The 22,298-nt window shown below is 34.2% G+C and overlaps 1 protein-coding gene across 4 annotated transcripts; it reads left to right on the plus strand.

The window, feature by feature from the left end:
- Positions 1–3,054: 3,054 nt before the first annotated feature.
- Positions 3,055–15,901, plus strand: LOC131041571 (uncharacterized). 4 transcript variants are annotated; one of them, XM_057974714.2, is made up of 6 exons: positions 3,055–3,651; positions 9,854–9,980; positions 10,135–10,277; positions 10,451–10,513; positions 10,658–10,741; positions 15,189–15,901. In XM_057974714.2, the coding sequence occupies exons 1-6, from the start codon at positions 3,439–3,441 to the stop codon at positions 15,207–15,209; spliced, it is 651 nt and encodes a 216-aa protein (XP_057830697.2). In that variant the 5' UTR covers positions 3,055–3,438; the 3' UTR covers positions 15,210–15,901. The 4 variants fall into 4 exon arrangements, with proteins under 4 accessions (XP_057830697.2, XP_057830680.2, XP_057830689.2 ...); XM_057974697.2 differs by lacking the exon at positions 15,189–15,901 and adding an exon at positions 11,730–12,202 and having other exon boundaries at positions 3,058–3,651; XM_057974706.2 differs by lacking the exon at positions 15,189–15,901 and adding an exon at positions 11,730–12,202 and having other exon boundaries at positions 3,059–3,651; positions 10,138–10,277.
- The last annotated feature ends 6,397 nt before the right edge of the window (positions 15,902–22,298 follow it).

Below are 22,298 nucleotides of genomic sequence, written 5' to 3' on the forward strand. Positions count from 1 at the left end.
CTTATATGATCCTACCAAATTGTTCTCCTCAACACCTTATCCAAAATGGTATTACTCCACAAATATCTGAACCTAGTTGCATTAATTGGTTTGCAACCTTTTCATTGAGCACACTTTTATATTATTGATGAAGGTTTGTAACTATATTAGGAATCCTATCATTGAAGCTCTTTTAACAAATACTATAGCCATTGCTTGGTTTAGGTGGTATATGATAATAAATGAGTATGAAATATCAAAAGCTTAGGTGTTGAAAAAACCTATTATCATGACACATCATAAGATGAGGTGCTTCTTCATGTTAGTTTAATCTTTTTGACATGTGGTTGTTTGGGAATTATTATTCTTTTGGGGAAGGGAGTGGTAGATGTCAATACAAGTAATCCCTTAGTGAAAATCATTTATTGGTGACAAAGAAATAAACAACCATTCTAATACATTAGTTGTTCATCTAATGCTAATTTACTAGAAGGTTTGAATCTCTTCCATCTCACTACATGCAAGTGGGAGATCTAGTTGTTGATATAATGAGTCATCTTTTGCAACACTCATGGATGGAAATTCAAGATTTGGGGTGAATGCATTTGACGTCATGTTGTGCAGAACATAAAAACAAATTAGTAGAGGTGCAAATCAAAGATGATAGTGGATATTGGTCAAGTTACAAATCTCTTTGGTGTGAAACATGATTGATCTTGTATTACAATGCTTCATGAACACATGCTCCACTAAAATAGAAGTAATAGATGTTTTGTTCATGACCTTTTTTCTTTGCAATAATTTTTCTAGTTCATTTATATACCCAAACAATTATTTTTTTGTTGTAAATTTAAAAATATATCATAGAAAGCTAAGGGTAAGCTTGGTATATTTAAATTCTCATCCTATTGAATATGCGACCTAAAATATTGGATTAACTCTCACTATAAACATCTCTTTAATTTGAGTAAGATCACATTAACAATTTACTTGGCACCCATGATCTTGTAGACACTTGAAATTAATTAAATTAATATTTAATTAATTCTCTCCTTGCATAATTAATTTTATTAATTATGTTAATTAATTATGTTATCCCTTTATTCTTCAAGAAATTAAATTATATTTAATTAATTTTTCCTTCCCAACCATACAATTAATTTATCAATTAATTATAAAATCTCTCATTCTTCTAAAATTTGATTTAAATTCCCAACCTTAGCCAGATTCTTCAATTTTTTTGCTAATCCCAATTAGATAATTAATTTACTATTAATTAGCTAATATCACGATTCCTACAAATCTTCCTATTCATCCCCTTCATCAAGCCAATTAAGATAGGCCTAATATTCATTAACCATTTTTCTCAACTTAAAATTCCTTCACATCTCCCAAGTCCACATGTGACTCTACATGTGACTCCCCCTCTTAAATGCATTTGCTTGCACAAGTCTCAATTGTCCATTTCAAATTAAAAAATCTATAAATTGGAGTCTCCTCCCATCATAATTTATCCACTTCATTTTACATCCTTATTGTGCTTATTTTGTCCATCAAATCACTTCATTTGTCATCTTTATGCTACTAGTTTTATCCGTCAAATCCATCATTCATAACACCATTATGCCAAATTTCCTCCATGATAAATCCATCACCATTTGAAGATTCATCATCCCTTATACCTTTCCAAGCCTTTATTGTTGTGTTATTTGGAGAGCATCCACATACAATCCTACACGAACAAATAAAAAATGGACAAGGGTGCATCAATTTCAAGCTCAATCCATGAGGCATGAAGGTATATGTTTTTATTGTTTTGCATTTAGTTTAATTGTTTTACACATTAGTTTGGCATATCACCTTTCATTGTCTTCAGATCTATGTTATTCCATATGATGAACATGTAGATTTTTGTTGCCATACCTTTCTAAACAAAAAAACCTAATTAATATTTGAATACCTGCCATTTTTATCACCACAAAAGAGAAGAAACCTCTTTGATATCATTAAAACCATATGATATATCCAAAGAACAACTTTAAAAGTTTATATGGTCATGTGGCTTTGTCCATAGACTTTTGATCTAGCTCTTTGGGCTCGACCCATTTGAACTTTGAAGGGTGATCTTGTGTCACTCTACTCTTTTTTTGGTGGATACATGTATTATAAATTTTTATTAATAGATAGAGACACACACATTCATCATGGAAAAAAAGATTTAGACACTCTATTGCTTACCCCTCCATTCAACTCATTCCCAAACCTTTCAAGCACTTCCTCCCTCCAACTTGTTTCCTCTCTAGGCTATACTCATTTGAACTCTTAGAGATGATCTTCTGTCTCTCTACCCCTTTTTGGTGGATATATGTACTATAAATTTTTATTAATAAATACAGACACATATATTCATTAAGAAAAAAAATAAAAAAATAGATACTCACCTCATTTGATTCCCTACCCCTCCATTCAATTCATTCACAAACCTTTCAAGCATTTCCTCCTCTCACTAGCTCAAAATTTCTATACTAAAGAATAAATGATCCTCTTTATTTTTTAATTTATATTAAAGTGTAACCTACTGATTTTTCAAAAAAGACCTTCACCCATAATGATGATGGCAAGAGCAAACATCCCCTCCACATGTTCCTATCCTAACACCCCAATACAATAATGTTGAAAACAAACATCCCTCTTCCATGGGACCCTACCCTATCCTAACACAAATGTTTTATTCAGAAATAAAACATCCCCTCCATGGGACCCTACCCTACTACTCTACCCTGACATTTGGGAGCCTAGATAAATAAAGATGATACGGATTAAAGGTGAAAATAACAATTCAAAGATGAAGTCGGGAACACGGCGACTTATGTGAAAGCATCCGTATCGGGGGCTGTCTGCCCCGGACGCCAATGCGAAATTCAAAACACTTAAATTTCTTTCACAGAACTCCGTACCAATGCATGCACCCGGAAGCGCAGAACCCCGCCGGCCCCGCCACGTGGCGGTCAGCACCTGGGATTGAAAGTAACCACACCACAGGCCTACAAAACCGAGGGAGACCGAATAAAGCAATCCGGACAGTGGCAAACGGTTTAATCCGGTGGTCGCCCCCGTTGAAAAATCTGGAGAACCGACAGCTCAGCAAATTGGCGGCCCATGATTGGGTAGACACGTTGGAAGTAAAAGAGAAATTTTTTCGCAAATGCTGCAGAAGAGCAGTAGTAGAAGTAGGTGTGTGAGAACTGTGAAATGTGAGGAAGGAAAAGTAGTGGCAACCGAAAAAAGAATGATTTCTGCGTGACCACAAGTACGTACGCTTGTTTTAGCGGGGTTTCAGTCCGCCATGGAAAAATATCGGTATTGGGATGTTTTCGGATAGAGGCAGGAACAGGTGGATCTGCTGAATTTTGGCTGCATTTTCATTGTTTTGTTGTTTGTTTTGGCTGAGGGAATTAAATGCAGGAAGTGGAGGGGTGCTGCCCTCAGCAGGGGGTCATATCGTCGTCGTCTCCATGTGACCTTGATGAGTACAGCGGTGACGAGGAGCTCTCTGTGCTGCCCAGACATACGAAGGTTGTTGTGACGGGAAATAACAGGACAAAGTCTGTTCTAGTTGGACTTCATGGCGTTGTTAAGAAGGCTGTCGGCCTCGGCGGATGGCATTGGCTGGTAATTTCACCGATTTCTTGCTGAATTGCGCGCTGGAATTTTTTCAGCCTGGAAAAATTTTCAGGGTTTGTTTTTTAAAAAATTCTTGGCATTTTGTTTTCCGTTGAGTTTAGAGCTCGTGGGGAATTTTCGCTTTTTAGGATGAATCTTGGTGGAAATGTAAAAGGTTAGAGAGATTTTTTTGGGTTAAGTTTGCTAGTGTTGTGGTGTTCGGGAGAATTTTTGTTCTTTTGTGATGAATTGTGATGGTGATTTTCAAGGTTAATGAGGTTTTAGCGCTAGGAATGTGTTTGGTACTTGAGTTTTTCAGTCTCTAGAGCAAATCTAAATAATATTGTTGTGGTATGCGAGTGCGGGTTTTTGTTTTTGGCAGTAATTTTTACAAATAATTTGCAAGGCGTGTAAGAATCTTCGGTTTGTACCGGTAAATGGTACCAATAATTCGCAAGGTGACTGCTGCTTTTTGTTATTTTTGATCAATCGTAACCAATACTTTTCTAGGGGCCGAGGCTTTTCTCATTTTGTTCTGTTACTAATGATCAGTTCTGTGAATGCGGGATTTGTTAAATCTAACTAGTAATTTGCTAGGTGAGTGCGAATTTTTTCTCTTTTAGTAAGTTACTTACTAGACGGAGAATTTTACTTCTTATTAGCAATCTTCAGGCACGGAGAGAAAAGGAGGAGACTCGCTAGACTGGAAAGAGGAAAGCGCGAAGAGCTAGACAGTAACTCCATGATAGGGTATCCCAAGGTGCACAACGGATGATCTAGGGTTTTATTCTTTTATGATAAATGTGGCTAGTAATGTGAATGGTTTGTAAGATTATTTTTCTATTTTAGAGCTCACGGAGAGTTTTTGATCTGGTACAATAAATCTTACTAAAAATAGGCAAGGTTAGTGGGTGTTTTTCTGTTTCTAGAGAAAATGCAAAAATAATTGCCCTAGGTTTATGTTGGTTGTCTGGTAATTTCACCAATTTCTTGCTTAATTGCGCGCTGGAATTTTTTCACGCTGGAAAATTTGAGGGATTGTTAAAAATCTCAGCATTCTGTATTCCGTAGCGTTTGGTGCTCGTGGGGAATTTTCGCTTTTTAGGTTGAATCTTACTGGAAATGTAAAAAGTTTAGAGAGATTTTTCCGATTAAGTTTGCTAGTGTTGTAGAGTTCGGGAGAATTTTTGTTCTCTTGTGATAAATTCTGCTGGTGATTTGCAAGTTTAATGAGCCTTTACCGTTAGGAATGTGCTTGGTACGTGAGTTTTTCCTTAGCTAGAGCAAATCTTATTAATATTGTTGTGCTATGCGAGTGCGGGTTTTTGTTTTTTGGTAGTAAATTTAACAATTAGTTTACAAGTCGAGTGAGAATTTTCAATTTGTGCCGGTAAATGTTACCAATAATTCGCAAGGTGACTTCTGTTTTTTGTTATTTTGGATCAATCTTATCAATACTTTAGGGAGCGAGGCTTTTCTCATTTTGTTCTCTTACTAATGATCAGTTCTGTGAATGCGGAATTTGCTAAATCTAACTAGTGATTTGCTAGGTGAGTGCGATATTTTCGGTTTGTATAGTGAAATGACTAGTTAGTTGAGTGGATTTTTTTTTTTCTCTTTATTCTTATTGGGTAATCTTCAGACACTTCATAAAGGAGTCACACCAGACTGACTGGAATGAGTAAACCACGAAGGGCTGGACACTAACTCAGTGATAGGGTATCATCCCAAGGGGCACACCGGATGATGCGGCTGCTCTTATTTTGGCTAGCAGCTGCTGCTCAATATTTTTAGGAAATATTTGTGGAGCAGCTGGTCCCATGAATATTTATCTTTGCTGCCTATTTTTAAACAAAACATTTTAATTACTTATTAATAGTATCAATACTAATTTGTGCACTTAAAATTTGAAAAAAAATTGTGGAGCACGTGGCACTTTTGTTAATAAGCTGTCACTGCTTATTTCCAGCCCCCCCCTTTTCTTCCATGGCTTATTTTTAATTCCTAAACAATAGCCACTCCACCAAAGTAAGGAAAGATTCTAAATTATCCTTTTTTTCACAATTTTAAAGTTGCATGGGAACACTTAGCTGCTTAAAGCAGAAAATAGAGTTAAGCAGCTGCATGGGAACATAAGGTAAATGTTGCTAGTAATGAGCATTGTTAATAATGTTTTTTTCTTTATTTTAGAGCTGACAGAGAATTTTTGATCTGGTATAATAAATCTCACTGGTAATGGGCAAGGTTAGTGGGCGTTTTTCTGTTTTTAAAGTAAATACAAAAAAATTGCCCTAGATTTTTGTGGGTTTTCTGGTTTTCTTTTTCGAGTAAATCTGGCTAATAATTCGCTTGGTGTGTGCGGCAAACTGTTTTTTTTCTGCAAATATAATTATTTGTTAGCTAGATTTATTAATTTGCAAGGTTTAATGATAATTTTTTCATTTTTTTCTGATTGAAGAGAAAATAGTTCGAAGAAACTTTGGACAAAAATGAACAACTATAAATGGGCAGCAGCTTGGTGGTAATGCACCCTGCACGTGGGAGGTCCCAAGTTCGAGTTGTAGGTGGCCCCTGCAAAATAACAAGAATTTGTTACCATTTGAGTCACTTTAAAGGATATCAGTTTTTATTTTGGTTTTGTGATCTGTAAATTGTTTTTTTTGTCAAGGAACATGTTTTTTTATAATTTTTTTTGCTGTTTAGGTTTTGTTGTATAGGAGTATAGATTTGATTTTAGGATGGTTATATATTTTTTTGCTGTTTAAGTGCTTCCTAATAAGCTGAAATAACTTCTAGGGTCATATATTAGTTTGGCTTCCATATAATAACATCGTGCAAATCAAATGATTCTTTTTGTTTCATTTCAATAGATCTTACTGATAACGTTCTAGGTCAATGAAGATTTTTGTCTGCGTTAGTGGCTAGGACTTCTTGTTTCCATTTGCCATTTCTGTGGCTTTTTGAGGTTCTGGGGTTTTATTCAATAAACTGTGCTAGTAGTTTATCAAGATTCATTGTCATTTAGCGCTTTTTGGCACCCTGAAAGAAATTTAATCAGATTCAGCTTGGTTAGCAAGCCTTTTTTTTCACTAGAAAACTTACCGTCAATGTGTGAGTTAACTGGTACATTCTTTTTTTGAATTCATGCAGCCTACAGCACTCTCAGTTTGTAGTTTGCAATATAACTGATCTGGTAAACTTTATCGATGCTATGCAAGGCGAATGAGATTTTTGCATACTTCAAGGGATATGCCTCTCTTTTTCTGCAGAATGTCTTGCAATTTAATTAATTTAAGAGAAGTTTTTAATTTTTTTTTTTCCCTTTTCATTTTTTTGGTAAAAACTATATGATGTTATGATATTTATCTAGTATTTTGAAAATGTGTGAACCCCTGAGAATGGTTGTGTGGTATAGGATAATTTGTGTGCTTCTTTAAGTAGCTAGTCATTTAATTTTGTTGAATGGGGTTTTGTGTTTCAGAGTTACAAATTTAGGTACTTGAGGGTTTGTGTTTGCAAGTTTTATGAATATTAAACGGTCTTTAGTACTTATGAGTATCTTGTATTCATATGCTGGGTAAACATGTATATTTGTTATTTTTAGGTGAATATTTCTAACATGCCAGTTGAGTGAGAAGAGAATAGGTGTTTGTATGTGCCTAGGGAATAATTATACGTTATTACAATGGTTTGTAATGAAAATGGGTTTCAAGGATCTATGGTTGTTATTCATTTTGAGTTGTAGAGATATGGTGTTTGTCAATAGATTTGAAAATTTATTGATTTGGAATGTGTGTGTTTATGCATCACAAACAACTTTCTGTGATTTTTTTGAAATAGCTTTTCTAGAACAGAATTTTGCATTTCAGAGCTCTTATGTTCTCATTTAGTGTCTGAATACTTTGAGCTTGGTGTACATGCTGTTGTGCTTAAATCATACCAGTAATTTAAGTCGCTCATATCCAGTAATTCGTACTCAGTGTATAAGAAGACTCAGAACATTTCTTGTTGTCTGTAAATCATACCAGTGCAGTAGTCCCCTGAGCTGCTGCTCTAAAATTTCTTCTTCAGGTGGTCTCATTCAATCATCAAATAGAAAATTCACAAATAAAAATGTCTTTACTTATTTGGAAGCTGATCAGGATCAGTGGCTGCTTGGGAGAAAGTTTTTCAGAGATATATACCGGTTGGGAGCTATGATTTTGCAGCAAGTGTAGAGAATTTTTAGGTGGTAAAAGTGTAATTACAGCTAATCAACACTATTGTGTAAAAGTTTAAAACTTAAATTTTTTAATTTTCAATCTTCACTTAAATCTCGTAAACTTTTTCTGCTTGGATTTCTATCAACTGCTAAAATTCATGGCATCTTTTCACAGCAAACGTGCCTCGGAATGTTCTCTCAACAGCATCTGTTGAAAATTTTCAACAATGAGGCTGCTTGGGGCCATACCATCACCCCTATCCCAATATCTATCAACACATTCATTCATTAAAATAATCCATCTTACATTAATTAATCCACTTTATTTAATTAATTTAAACAAATCATTTTTCATAAATATTTAAAATAATAAAATACATCTATTTAATTTCATTATCCACATATAATTTGATAAAAATCATGATAAACCCAAGTCAGTTAACTCTATGATCAAAATAGGTAATTATCCCCCAAAAATCAAGTTAACTCAATCTTTTGTCAAGGAAAAATTGGCTAATTGATTTGATCAAAATAATTAAATAACAGTCAGTTAACTCTATGATCAAAATAGGTAATTATCCCCCAAAAATCAAGTTAACTCAATCTTTTGTCAAGGAAAAATTGGCTAATTGATTTGATCAAAATAATTAAATAACTCCATTAAATCAATAAATTAACTAAACTATTAATTCTGTTGGAGGTTTGCACGTTTTAGATTAACTATGTTTTAATTATTGTTTCTAATTTTAGTTGTCTCAGGCGTACAGTGCCCACTAGGTAGTAATGTGCTAGCCACCAGGTGAACGAGTTTATGTTTATATCAGTGACTAGACTTGCTTCTTATTTCCTACAATGCCTTGTGAGTGGTATTATAGGATTTAGTGTGTTTTCTTGATTCCGAGTTCAACAAATTATGGTATCTATTAAGAAAATTGAAAAGCTTTCTATCGTTTGAGTTATTTGTGTAGACAGATCTTTTGTTCATTTTCAATTAATCAAAAATTTTGCTTATAAAATACAAGACTGAGATTTTGGTTCTCTGTTGGCAAGTCTTAAGAATAATTTGCTAGCTTAGGGAGATCTGATGGTTGCATCGATAACTTAGGGTGAGTGTCTTTTTCTAACTTTCTGAGCATGATACATTCTGGCATTTGCCAAGAAACTTGGTAAACTGTGGATTTCAAGTGTGCATTCTGGTTTTCCAAAATTTTTGGATTTGATCATATTTATGAATCACGTAGAATTTTTCGAGTGTTTAAGTAGTAGTCATTGTGTTTTTGTGGTGAATTGAATTTCTGTTTCATGGTTGTAATTGGTTAAATATGGGTCTGAATCGGAAATGTTTCAAACTAATTGGTTTTAGTGGAATGGGAATGTTTTGAAGTTATCCAAAGGGTTTTGCAAGGAACTGGTAGCTTCTTGTTTTATGATTTCTGTGAATGTAGTTTAAATACAGAAATATTTCTGTGGAGTATCATGTAATCCACGATCTTGCAGCCATATTTTAAGATAGTTTGGTGACTGGCCATATTGTCAAGTGCTGCAAAAGAGGTGGAATTTTTTATTGTACTAAATAATAGCTAGCTTTATAGCAGGGTTGCAAGGTCAAAGCCTACAGAGTGTGGGGTAAATTCTGGTGAGAATATTACATGGTTCATTTTTGTGCTTGCCAGCTGTAAATTACAAACTCAACTGTTGCTGAAAGTAAGCAACATAATTGTACGGAGTGGTTTTTTTAAAATTACAAACTACAATTTATATAGTTGGAAGTAATTTCAAATTCCCAACTGTGTTGTGGTTTCTGATTACTATGTGAAGCATTCTTTAGGAGCATGCAACTTTTTTTTGTGGGGTAGTAACAGGGAAATACTGAATATTTTCTTCATGCAACAAAAAATTATTGCAAAAGTTTTCAGATTTTGTGTGGGGGTCTTGTCTTGGAAATGCTTCTACATTATCTAATAACACTTTACATTATCTAATAACACTTTTTCAATTTTTTGCTTTCAGGTACTTACCAATGGCATAGAAGTGAAGTTGCAAAGGAATGCTCTCAGTGTTATTGAAGGACCAACTGGGCATGAGGAAGATGACAGAAACGAGGGTCAAAATTTTCTGTCTAGTAGCTCAGAATTAGGTGAGCCAAAATTCAACAAAGTTTTCAGAGTCCTGTAATCTATATTGAATGTTGGATGACTAACCTACTTTTACTCTTTTTAAAAGCCAAATTTCACCCTGTGAGATTGATTGTATTTCAAACATATTAATTTATTTGTATTTTTTTTATATAGCAGCTTGTGATGATTTTCAAAAGCCCCACAAGACAAAACAGAGGCCACACAAGACAGTTGCTTCTGTCTCCAAAGGTCCCAGCAAAAATCAGACTAGTGAAGTGCAATCTGCTGGGTTGAGGCAACTATCCCATGGAATGCTGGTAAATCTTGGGCCTTCTTTAAACACGTGTCTTCTTGTCACATTGAAGGATCATTTACATTTAAAAATAGGTACAAATACCTATTTAATCTAGTATTTGTCCATTATAATGCTGATATCTGCATCTAGATATTTTATTATCGACTTCAACTGTGTAAATGCCGATTGATACAGAAAGTGGACTTGAGCAAATTGGAAACAACAGCATTATGGAGATACTGTTGGCACTTTAATCTTGTATGTTCAGGCATATGCCCCTATGTTATAACTTATTCATTGTTCTGCTGTTTATTTATTAGAAACTTGTCTTTTTAATGGAATTAATATCTTTACTGATCTAGGGTTAGCTAATTTACCTGAAAATTTATGTTAATAAAATAGGTTGATGAAATTCCAGTCGATGAAAATTCAAACCCATCTAAGGAGAAGTTGATTGACATTGTTCAAAAGCACTTCATGGCGCAGGTATTTGATACTAATCTTGATTTTTTGAAGTTAAATTGGCTGGCTTTAGTGGTAGCTAATTCTTCTACGGGTTGCTCTTATTTTCCACCTTATGTACTTTTCTATTTCCAAAGAACACTTTGGTTAATAATTTTTCTGAAAGCTTAAGAGAGTTCTTGTGATTTAAAAATTGAAACCATCTTTATAAACAAAGGATATCATTCCACCTTTTGATAAGCTTACTATGCAGGCACATTTATGCCATATTTATTTCTTCGTTTCCTAATATTCTTCTTGTTTCATGCCATTTCAAACTCTACTCTCTAAGCCCCTATATTGTCGTTAAAACTCAATCGCTGGGGTTATGATTTGGAAAACCTTTGACATAATTAACTTTTTTTTTATATTCTTATGTTGCATGGTGTACTTCTTGTGCCATGCCATTTCAAACTCGACTCTCTAAGCCCCTATATTTATTAAATTTCAATGGCTGGGTTTGTGATTTGGAAAACCTATGATAGAATCAACTGTTTATTTATTCTTATTTTGCATGCTATTGACAATCTCAATTTATCTTAGTGAGTATAGGGCTAACATATGTTCCAACTTTTTGGATTTCCCTGTTTTGTATAACATAAATAGTTTATGAATGCACCTTGTTTGGACCCTGTTTTTTCTTTAGTGGTCTGTGCAAACTGCAATTGATTGTTTGGACTCCGAAGAGCCTTTTCAACCTGTTATTAGCTTTTAGGTAGCTTAAGAGGCAAAACCATCTTTACAGTTCACTTTTTATTTCCAGTTTTTCCCATGTGGCTGAATAATTTTGAGAGTAATTTGAAGTTTTCTGAATAGGTCATGGATATTAGTTTGTAGATGAGAGACAATTGTCATATGTATTATAGCTTTAATAAACTAATGTTTGTTTGCCTGTTAACATTTCTGACTAAGATATAAGACTGAACTTTACACTTCTAACATAATTAAAATTCTGTTGCTTTGTTCTGCAAAGCAATTGGATGAGGTGCAGGTAATATCTGGATTCGTGCAGGCTGCAAAGCGACTCAAGACAGTTTGTAACTAAATCCTTGCCTTGGCAAAGGAAGATTCTTGCAGAAACATCATTCTGCAGACCTTTATTTGCTAGTTCCAGGAGCTTGGAGTGTATCATATGTACTTTCATGACATCTAACAATGGAGTAACAGGGTTAACTTGTAACATCTTTAACATAGGTGGACTAGATGTGTATTTGCTAATACAAATATTGCTTACCAACATTGCCTTCAAAGCTCTCACAGCTTGGACCTTTAGAAATATTCTAAATGGGTCTGGAGGAACAAAAAATATTTGAGCTTTTGATTGGGGAGGCAATCATTTTGATAGCTCGTTGTACATAGTGTGGTTAAATGCCCATGCCAGAAACCAAATGCATACTGGAGATGGCTTTGTTGATAATATGCAGCATGATGCTTTTTCTTTTTCTCCTTTCCGATTACATGGCTTTTTGAATGGGTTTGAGGTTCAAATGTTAGCATGAGTATGGTTTCAAGCTTGGATAAGGTTGATTATTTTTGCTGGTCATGTGCATATTTTGGCTTCAAGTCAAGCAAATGGATTTTGGTGTCAGGTCAGATGCATGATGCAATGTAGCTTATGTTCTGGAAATATGAAATTATGGTGGACATCACACTATTATTTCTTTTCTTTATATGTATGCTAACATTTTGTAGCCTTGGTACTGTCCTTGATTTGCCTCTAGCCAATCGCAGGTAAGTGGTCTGTCAATTGCCATATTGCCCTTTTGAAGTTGTTGTTTACCTTCAGCCTTCCACTGTAGTTGTGCACATACATGCACAGTGACTGAACTTTCCATGGAGGCTATGTAATTCTGTAATGTAATTTAGGATTAATTTCTGTGATTTTCTTTTCTTCGTAACTGAACTTGAAATAACATTCTGGGCATTATAGGATCTGTAATATCATATCATGTAGATGATCTTTGAGATGCAGGATTTTCTGGTCTAAGCATGTGTTATTCATCTTCATTTGTGTTTGGCCCCTTTTTCAACAAGCAGGTATGATTTTGATATCTAGAGATTCTTTTGCTGAGTGTCAAGAAGGTTCGGTATATAGAGTTTCTTTATCCACCCTGTATAATTCTTGTTTTTCTGGTTTCTGTTTCTTGTTTGGTTTGTTGTCTCTATTCCCTTCTAGGTATTGTGACATGCACTTATTGCCACATATATATAGAAGATTGCCTTACACTTAGTGCATCTTATACCTTGTTCAATGGGCTGGCTGGCCCTTTAAATGTTTGAGTGAGCTCTGCTGAAAGCTACAGAAAATGTATACACAGATTAATGTATTCACAAACAATAGCTATAAAAAATGACTAACTCATTTATGAGCCTGATGATTTGGCATTGGTAGGCATCTTTGAGAAATGACGATTCGACAACTACTTATAAATGGTGGAAGGAGGGTAGAGAATGTAGATTGATCAAAATGGGTACAAAATAAGAAAAACAGACAAAGTCACAAAAGAGATGTTAAGCAACAAGTATTTCTGCTAACGAATGAAATAATACCAATGTGCAAGCTTATCTCTCTCAGATACACAATTCATATTTGCTTGTGTTATGAACTTGTGCTTCTGAGAAATTCTGTAGTTTAATTATAAGGGCAGTGCGAAGCAAGACTGTAGGGAAATCTTTATGTTATTTTGTAACAATTTTTTTTGTTTTAAATTTGAATTCCATCTCTCTCTCTCTCTCTCTCTCTCTCTCTCTCTCACATATACATACATACATGCACACATACATATATATGTTTGCAGACATACACGCACACACTCTCTCTCTCTCACATATACATATGTTATATTTATATGCATACATACATATATATGTTTGCACACACGCACGCACACACACACACACACAATCTCCCTCTCTCATATACATATATGTTATATTTATATACATACATACACACATATAGCTGAATGCTGCCCTTAAAATTGAGTGATCATGTGATGGAATTTTGACCATGCTGCCCTTATAAGTTTTATGGAATTTTGACCATGTGATCATAATTGGCAATTATTTTCCTCATTTCCACTTGTGTCTGGATCTAGGGAAATTGTCAGTATAGTCAAGTAATTGTTCAAGAAAACAGGAATGGACATGTTGATTTTTGAAGATGCATGCATCCTTTTGTGTGAGACATTATGATGTTTGTAGCTTTGCGTGTATTCTTTTGTATGTTCTGAGGATGCACTAGAGCAATGATGAACAAAAAATTATTTATCACACATCCAGGCTTTTTGTATGTTTTTTGTTTACCATTGTTTGTGTTTTCATAGCTAGAAGTTTTTTCACATCCAGGTTTTTTGTATGTTTTTCGTGTACCACTATTTGTATTTTAATGTCTAGAAGTTAATCCCCATACACAAATATGATGATAAAATACCTCTAGTTAATGAAAATGTTATTAATATGGTACATGGTACACTATGCCTTTTGGCATGTTTGTTCTAGCACTGTGAATTTAGAAATGTATCAATAGAAATGCATATGATTAAATGATCTGTGTGATTCCATCTATGGGTGTCAGTAATTTCTTGCATGATTTTACATAACTGGGAATAAAACGATGATGAATTTTTGGCAGTGGTTGAAGCCACAACTTGTAGATAGGCAGTCTTTCTTGTCCCTATGCCGTTTTCTTGTAAACACTGGCAGGGGTGGCTTTTCATTGTTCTGAACACACTGAATTTTGTGATGCTAGTAATGCTAAGCATTTTTGGTTTATGTGACAGTTTTTTGGATATTTATGTGGCTACGTTTATGATATCCAAAAGAGCTATATGACTTTAAGTACGATATATGAAATTGTCATAGAATGCTAAGAGAAACTGTATCTGTATGGAATTGGCAATTCAACTCGCAGTCTGTATTTCATAACAAAAAACATGAGAGCTCATTGAGGGTTGGCATGCAATCAAAGATCTTGAGATTCAACTGAGAAAACATTAATATTCTGCAAATAATCAGGAACGGTATTAATGAAAATATTGGATGGGACCGAACTATTAAAGATAAACATCATATGGGTTTAGGCAGTGCTGGATTTTTCAATGTCTGGAATATTTTACTGCTTACACCTTTTTCTTGCTAGAATGGATTTTGTGTTGTGATTTTATGTGAGCATATGCTTTCTAGTCGTAGTCTGCCTTCCGATTATGCCTGTCACAGGGGATCTTAGTTGTATGTTCCAAATTGATTTTTCATATTTTTCAGCTTGCAAGGCTACACCATAATTGTCATGAAGACGTTCAAAAGAATTTACTACGTGGGCCTAGAAATCAGTTCTGACACTGAATACTTTTTTGTGATTTTTCATTTGAGCATGTGACTAAATACAATTTTCACATTTGACTGCTTACCTTCTTTCCCATATTTGTTTTAGGACTTTCAACCTGCAAAATAGTTCTTGAAGAAATGTAGATCATGATCACTCCACATGCTACTGCATTAATGATCACCAGTCAATTTATTGGGAGCAGTGTTACAGCTTTTTTGGGAGTTCTCAAAATTTCACTCTTCATTTTTCAAGGGTTCATAGTAATGGATGGAAGTACCATTTTTAAAGTGGAGGAAATAATAGTAGCCATGGTGTTCAAATTATTTAAAAAAGAAACAATGGGGACTATATGCTGTTTCCTTGATGATAAATGTCATCCTTTGGAAGCTGCCTGCCTCTGCACAACATAAAAGGTTACCGGTGTTGTGTAATTTGCCAGTGGTACTCAGTTAGCTGGCTTTCTGTCACGCATGCCCTTTACATGCTTGTGGCATTTCTATGCCAGGGGCATTTCTATGCCAGATATTCTGAACCTGGCTTTCTAAAAGCTTTTTGGTCAAAGTTTACAGATGATAAATCTGTATTTTGCATGACTAGAGCAAAAAGTTCAATTGGTTCGCTTTAATAGAAAAAGCTTATCAATGATTTTATACTTTTACGCTTTAGCCAAGGCATTGAACGGACATTTATTTTTATCAATTCCATTTGTAGTGTATAAAGCTAAATCAGTGGCCTATTAATGAGGCCGGAATTTTGACTCTAATCTTTTGAACTTTCTTTTTCAATCATACAAAAACAATGGAAGGCAAGTTGGCAATGATTTCCTCCTTAGTAAAGATATTGGTTTTAGCAGTGGGAACATGTGATCATTGTCAAACTGATTCTGTTGAATAACGTGAGATTTATCAAGAAAAATAAATCAATTTAAAAATCTGTGAGTAATAAATTGAGGATTATGCTATTTTTCATGGTTCATTGTTTTATGTAGTGAATGAACGAACGAATCATTTAATATGGTTATAATTTAAAATTAAGGTTGTGGTCCCACAGAAGTAAAAAATTGTGCAGCCGCCACTGCAGAGAGAATTATAGTTAAATAGAGGAAAGCCGTTAAAATATTCTTTACTATTCTAGCTTTTAATACATGACATCATAATATTGATAGTTGATATTTTTTAAAGGGCTGATTGTACCGTGATAATACTTTCATGTACTAAAATTAAAATATTGTATATACAACAAACGACAAAGATCCTAAGAATTCGTTGCTATTAGAATATGTCATCACTGGAATGAGAAATAATTTGAAGAATTTGAATTTTTGATGAGATTCTATATTATGACAACGCAGTTCTTTGGGGCCACGATATTCACCAGAGTTTTGCGTCATAGACTCAAATGAGTTAAAGAATGAATAAGAATAGACACCAGAGTTTGACAGGTAGATGCATCAAAAGAGTAGACTTGATTCATTTTGATGCAGTCTAACCAAAGGTAGTCCATTGGAAGACCATCTAAACCTGGTAGCCTATCACTAAATAACGTGTGCACATAGAACGGATATAAAAATAATATGACTTATATGAAATTGAAAAGCCGACTTATTATAGGCTTGGAAACAATCTTCAATAGAGCTATAAATTCCGATCTTCAATAACTGAACCAAATGGCTTATCCTTGATGTGGAATGAATATGGACTAATTTTCTATTACCTAGCTCTTTTCTCAAACAAAAGGTGGTTTGCTCTTGCTTTCCTACCATATACCTCCTTGCTCCTTTTCGCAACATCTACCTCCTTATCTCTTTGCAAGGAGGACCAACTCTTCGCTATTCCTCTTTATCATTGTGGATCAATTCTTATCCTCTATTTCTCTTTTGAAGAGGATTCTCTCTTTTTAATTACTCTCTTATCTAATGAAATAGTGGATTTACCAAGAAGGGTCACTATGGAAGATGTATGATCATTACATTTAGACTCATAAATCATACTACCATCATCAATAAAAAAATGTCCTTGTCAAGAATCTAAAAATTATTTGTGCTAACCCACATTCATGGGTGAAGCAAGTTAATTTGAACACTAAGAGAAGAGTAGGGGCGATGACTTAGTAGTTGAGTGCGTTCCAATAGTTGTGATAGCACTTATTGATTTAATGTCTAATATTTTTGACAATATTACACCAATTGTTGTGCCTTTAAAGTTATCAAGGTTGATGATAATTGCCCATAATTGAATTAATTGTATTTTTTAGATTTAAAAAGCAACAAAACATGTGATGCCACACCAATGCACCAATAAAACATGGCTTAGTGCACAAGTATTAGTCTCACTTCTTTTTGGGCACCTTGGTGAAAAACATGTTGATGTGGCATTGTATTTGAAGATGTGGCCCTAAAATCTTAGTTTTAAGTAGGGGACTTGCCAAGTAAGTTGCTGTGAAAATTTGGAAATGATTTGAAATTAGGGGACTTGCCAAGTAAGCTGCTGTAAAAAAATTGGGAATAATTTGAAATTTCCACATAAGGTTTTGAGAAGTGCAAACTTAGGGTGCTCAACTATTGGGTCCTCTCCTCTAGATATGAGTTGGAATCCTCTCAAAGAAGGATGAATTAAAGCTAATTCTAATGGAGCTATGCAAGGAAACCTTGGATTGTTGGGTGTAGGGTGTGCGGTGAGAGATAAAGAAGGCAACTATAGCGTCCTAAAATTGCACCCTTTGCAATTTTGACCGCATTTAGGACCCTCACCTTAATGTTTTCATCCTCATGCTTGATCAAGACTTATTTATGCCCCCGCTGTGCAATAAACATCACATTTTCATTTTATGCCTAGCTGGGACCTCTTTACCCTGACCCAATTTGGGGTAGGACCATGGCGCCATGGTCCTCACTAATTGGGGGCTAATTTGGACTCTAGGCCCTATCTCAAATTTGAGCTGGAAAACTTGCTCTATGTCGGCCTATGTCATAAAATTAATATGTTTGATGACGGGCAATGTATATAAGGAGGTCTACCTTTCTCATTTGAGGGACATTCATGATAGAGGATGAAATTGGGAGCACTACATTCAATAAATCAAGCGTTCAAGCATTGAAGTATTCATCATCAAACATTTCTAGAGGTCTTCAAGGTTGCATATTCTTCATCTATCCATTGTGGAGCAACTTTACATCATTCATTTGTACGCATGTGTGTGTGTGTGTTAGGGTTTTGTCATGTTCATGCCATTTCATACAACATATGTGATTACATTCAAGAAGCAAAGCATCGCCATCATTCATTGTAGACCTGAAGGTATACATTTCCATTATTTATTTCAAGCATTTGCAATATTTCATTCAAGGTTGATTCCTCAAACCCCTATTCCCAACCTTTTTCCACTTTCTTTTTATGTGCAGTTGTACTTCTGGAAATAAGCTTCAGATACAGATGAAACAACCCTTTTCGACATGCGGAAAATTTGGAGGACCAAGAGGCAGCACCACGGTCCTTGCTTTTTCGGGGGATTTTTGTAGCGCAGATCCGAATCAACTTATTTTCTCAGATCCAGGTGAACGATTGAATTTCGAATCTATAGCTTAGTATTTTCTTGGTTTTGTATTCAATTGCAACACTCAACTCTAAATCAACATGTCAACTTACAAAAGAGGGAAAAACATATCATAATCAATCAATTCACTTAGTATTCAGTCCTTATTTGATTTGTGATTGAATCTAGTGGATTCCTTCCCACTTTTGAATGTAAAGGAAACCCCCCTTGAAGTGAAAATTGTTTTGGTGATTTCTCCTTCTAAAGTTGCAAATTGGCAAATCAAAATTTTCCCCTTTACATTTAGGTGAACCCGACATCCTTACACCATTAAATCTGTTTTTTTTTAGATCTAAGTGTTTGCAATTTAAAATTCAAGTTTTTATTTACAAGTTTGATTTCCTTGCAAATTTAAAAAATTTAGAGGTTAATTTCATTAAAACCCTAATTTTAAATTTCAAAATTGGGCTTGTGAATTGTTTAATTTGGATTAATTATTCAAATCTAAGTACTTTTTCAATTTCAAAATTCAAATTTTCATCTACAAGACAAATTTCGCAATTAAATTTTAAAATTATGTGGTTAATTCCAAAAACCCTAATTTTTGAAATTTCAAAATTGAGTGTGTGAATTGTTTAACTTGGATTAATTATTTTAGATTTGAGTATTTTTTCAAGTTCAAAATTCAAATTTTCATCTACAAGACAAATTTTGCAATTAAATTTTAAATGAAGTGGTTAATTCCAAAACCCTAATTTTTGAAATTTTTAAAATTGAGTTTGTGGGTTGTTTAAATTTTGAATTTCCCTCTTCAAATTTGGTAGTTAATACAAATTCAAAATTGCAAATTTAATTTTTTAAATTAAGAGGTTATTTTCAAAGGCCTTAATTATAAATTTAAATTTCCTAGAAGATTGCATAGCTTTTAAATTTTTTTTTTACAAATTCTCATTTTCAAATTTCATTCAAAATTCAAATCTTAACAAAACAATCAATTTTGAATAAATTAATAGGTTTTATCTATAAAATCCTAATTTATTTTGATATTCATCATGGCAATTGATGGATTGGACTTATTTTCTATTTCACATATGATTACATTGCTTTTTACGTACATTTATTATAATCGTGTGTTGGATAATGACTTCTTTCACTTCATGTTACTTCTTTTCATTCATATCAGTTGGACATATTGTGTTTTTTAGGGTTTCCAAGTTGCTTCCTTTTCATCAATTAGATCTCAAAGCTTGCATTTATCATATACGTTGTGTTATGGTGACGTTTTTGGGCAAATGCATTTCATATGTATATCACCTAAAAGCTTTTGTAGATCCTAATCTTAGAGATGACAATGACAAATCTAATACTTGTACCTCTTCTAGGGTATCTAATGTGAATGAAGAAAGAGCCAATACTCCTATCAACGATCTCTCTAATGGAGAGCAAACATTGAAGAGCAACATGGCCCCATCTTCTTCTCATACACATACCCTTGCACAAGAGGGGCAAGATCAAAATATTGGTGTTTCCATCTCTCTAGATCCTCCTTATTCTCCTAGAGCCTATCTTAAACATCAAAACATTTGTAGAGAAGATGAAGTCATGCATTTTATTCATGATCTCTCTCCCCACACAACATTAATTAAAGATGAGGCCTTAGATGATACAAATCTTTCTTCCAAATTTACCAAAGAGGATATGCATGATGAAAAAAAGGAAGATCCTTCTCTACAAAATATTCCTTCTTCATCTACTAATCCTTTCATTCCCTCTAAACATTCTTACACTACAAATTTCAAAGAAAATTATTACAATGTTCCCTTGCCTTCTCAATTTAAACATGCTTATAGGAGTGGCTTTAACATAATATCAAAACAAGGTTTTAGAGGACAAGGACTTGGAAAATTTGAACATGGGATTCGAGTCCCTATAAACCCTCCTACACAAATTACCACAGAAGGCCTAAGAAACAATAATAAGTCTCCTATGGACAACTTCCGTAGGATTCAAGAATTCAAAGACCATCTTGCAAGACAACAAGCCATTTGTGCCCGCAAGAGAGCTTCTTCTTCAAAAAATCCTTTTTGCTGGGTGAACTCACAATAATGGTTTCCACTTTTGCCCACGAACAAAATTCGCGGAGTGGGAATTTTTTTTTTTTGTGGGAGGTTCAAATGAATTGGGGATGTTCGAGCGAACCACCCCCATGGGTTTGATCGAACTCGAGATGGATTTCAGGGTTCGATTGAACCCAATAAAATATTTTTTTTTAATGGGGTTCGTTCGAACCCTTTAAAAAAATATTTTAAAAAAATCTCTATAAAAGCCGGAAAATGACAGTTAAACTGTCATTTTCAATTGGGAGTTTACTGTGGAGAGGGGGTTAGAGTGAACCCAACGTCAGCATTACGTCACCGTGCCCTGTCAGCATCAACCAACGCTTCTCATCTTTCAGCTTTCGACCTACATTATTTCAGGTGCACAAAATGACTTTTTTTTTGTTTTATTTATTTTTTATTAAATTTATTTTAAAATTGGTAAATAATTTATTTTTTTAATTAAATAATTGTATTTTTTTTTCAGCATTTTAGAAAAACGTTAACATTAACTTAGAAAACATATCTATACTAAAATTTTAAAACTTAGAAAAATGTCTGAAATTTTTTAGAAAAACATTAGCAAAATTAAAACTTAGAAAAATGTTAGAAAACTTAATTTAATGTTTTAATTTATTGTCGATTATTTTTTTAAATTAAATAACTGTATATGTATTATTTTTTTCAACTTAAAAAAAAAACGTTATGAAAAACTTAGAAAACTAAGGTAGTAAATTAAAACTTAGAAAAATATTAGCAAAATTAAAAATTAGAAAAATATTAAAAAACTAAATATAATAAATTAAAACGTTAGAAAAATTAAATAATAAATTAAAACTTAGAAAAATATTATAAAACTTAGATAATAAATTTAAACAAATTAGAAAAAATAGAACCTCTATGACCCCTTTTCACATCCTATTACACACACAACATGACCCCTTAGGACCTCTTAAGACTACATTTGCCCTTGACGACACTATATGACCCCTTAGGACCGTTGAGGATCATCACATAGTGTCCTAAGGGGTCATATGTGGTCTAACACATGTGTGACCACTTACGACCACATATAGCCCCTTATAACATCCTAGTGTGTACAACATATCCCTTAGTCCATAACATAGTGTCCTAAGGGATCATATGTGGTCCTAAGAGGTCAGACACGTGTTCTAACACATGAGTGACCCCTTAGGGCCACATATGACCCCTTATAACATCCTAGTGTGTACAACATATCCCTTAGTCCATAACATAGTGTCCTAAGGGGTCATATGTGGTCCTAAGAGGCCAGACACGTGTTCTAACACATGAGTGACCCCTTAGGACCACATATGACCCCTTATAACATCCTAGTGTGTACAATAGTGTCCAAAGGGGTTAGGCATATGTTCTAACACATGCATGACCCCTTACGACCACATATGACCCCTTATAACATCCTAGTGTGTACAATGTATACCTCTTAGTCCATCGCAAAGTGTCCTAAGGGGTCATATGTGGTCCTAAGGGGCCAGGCATGTGTACAACACACCCCTTAGGATCACACAATGTCCTAAGGGGTCAGACATGTGTTCTAACACATGCG

The sequence above is a fragment of the Cryptomeria japonica genome, chromosome 4 (genome assembly GCF_030272615.1).
Source record: "Cryptomeria japonica chromosome 4, Sugi_1.0, whole genome shotgun sequence".
NCBI classification, from domain to species: Eukaryota; Viridiplantae; Streptophyta; class Pinopsida; order Cupressales; family Cupressaceae; genus Cryptomeria; species Cryptomeria japonica.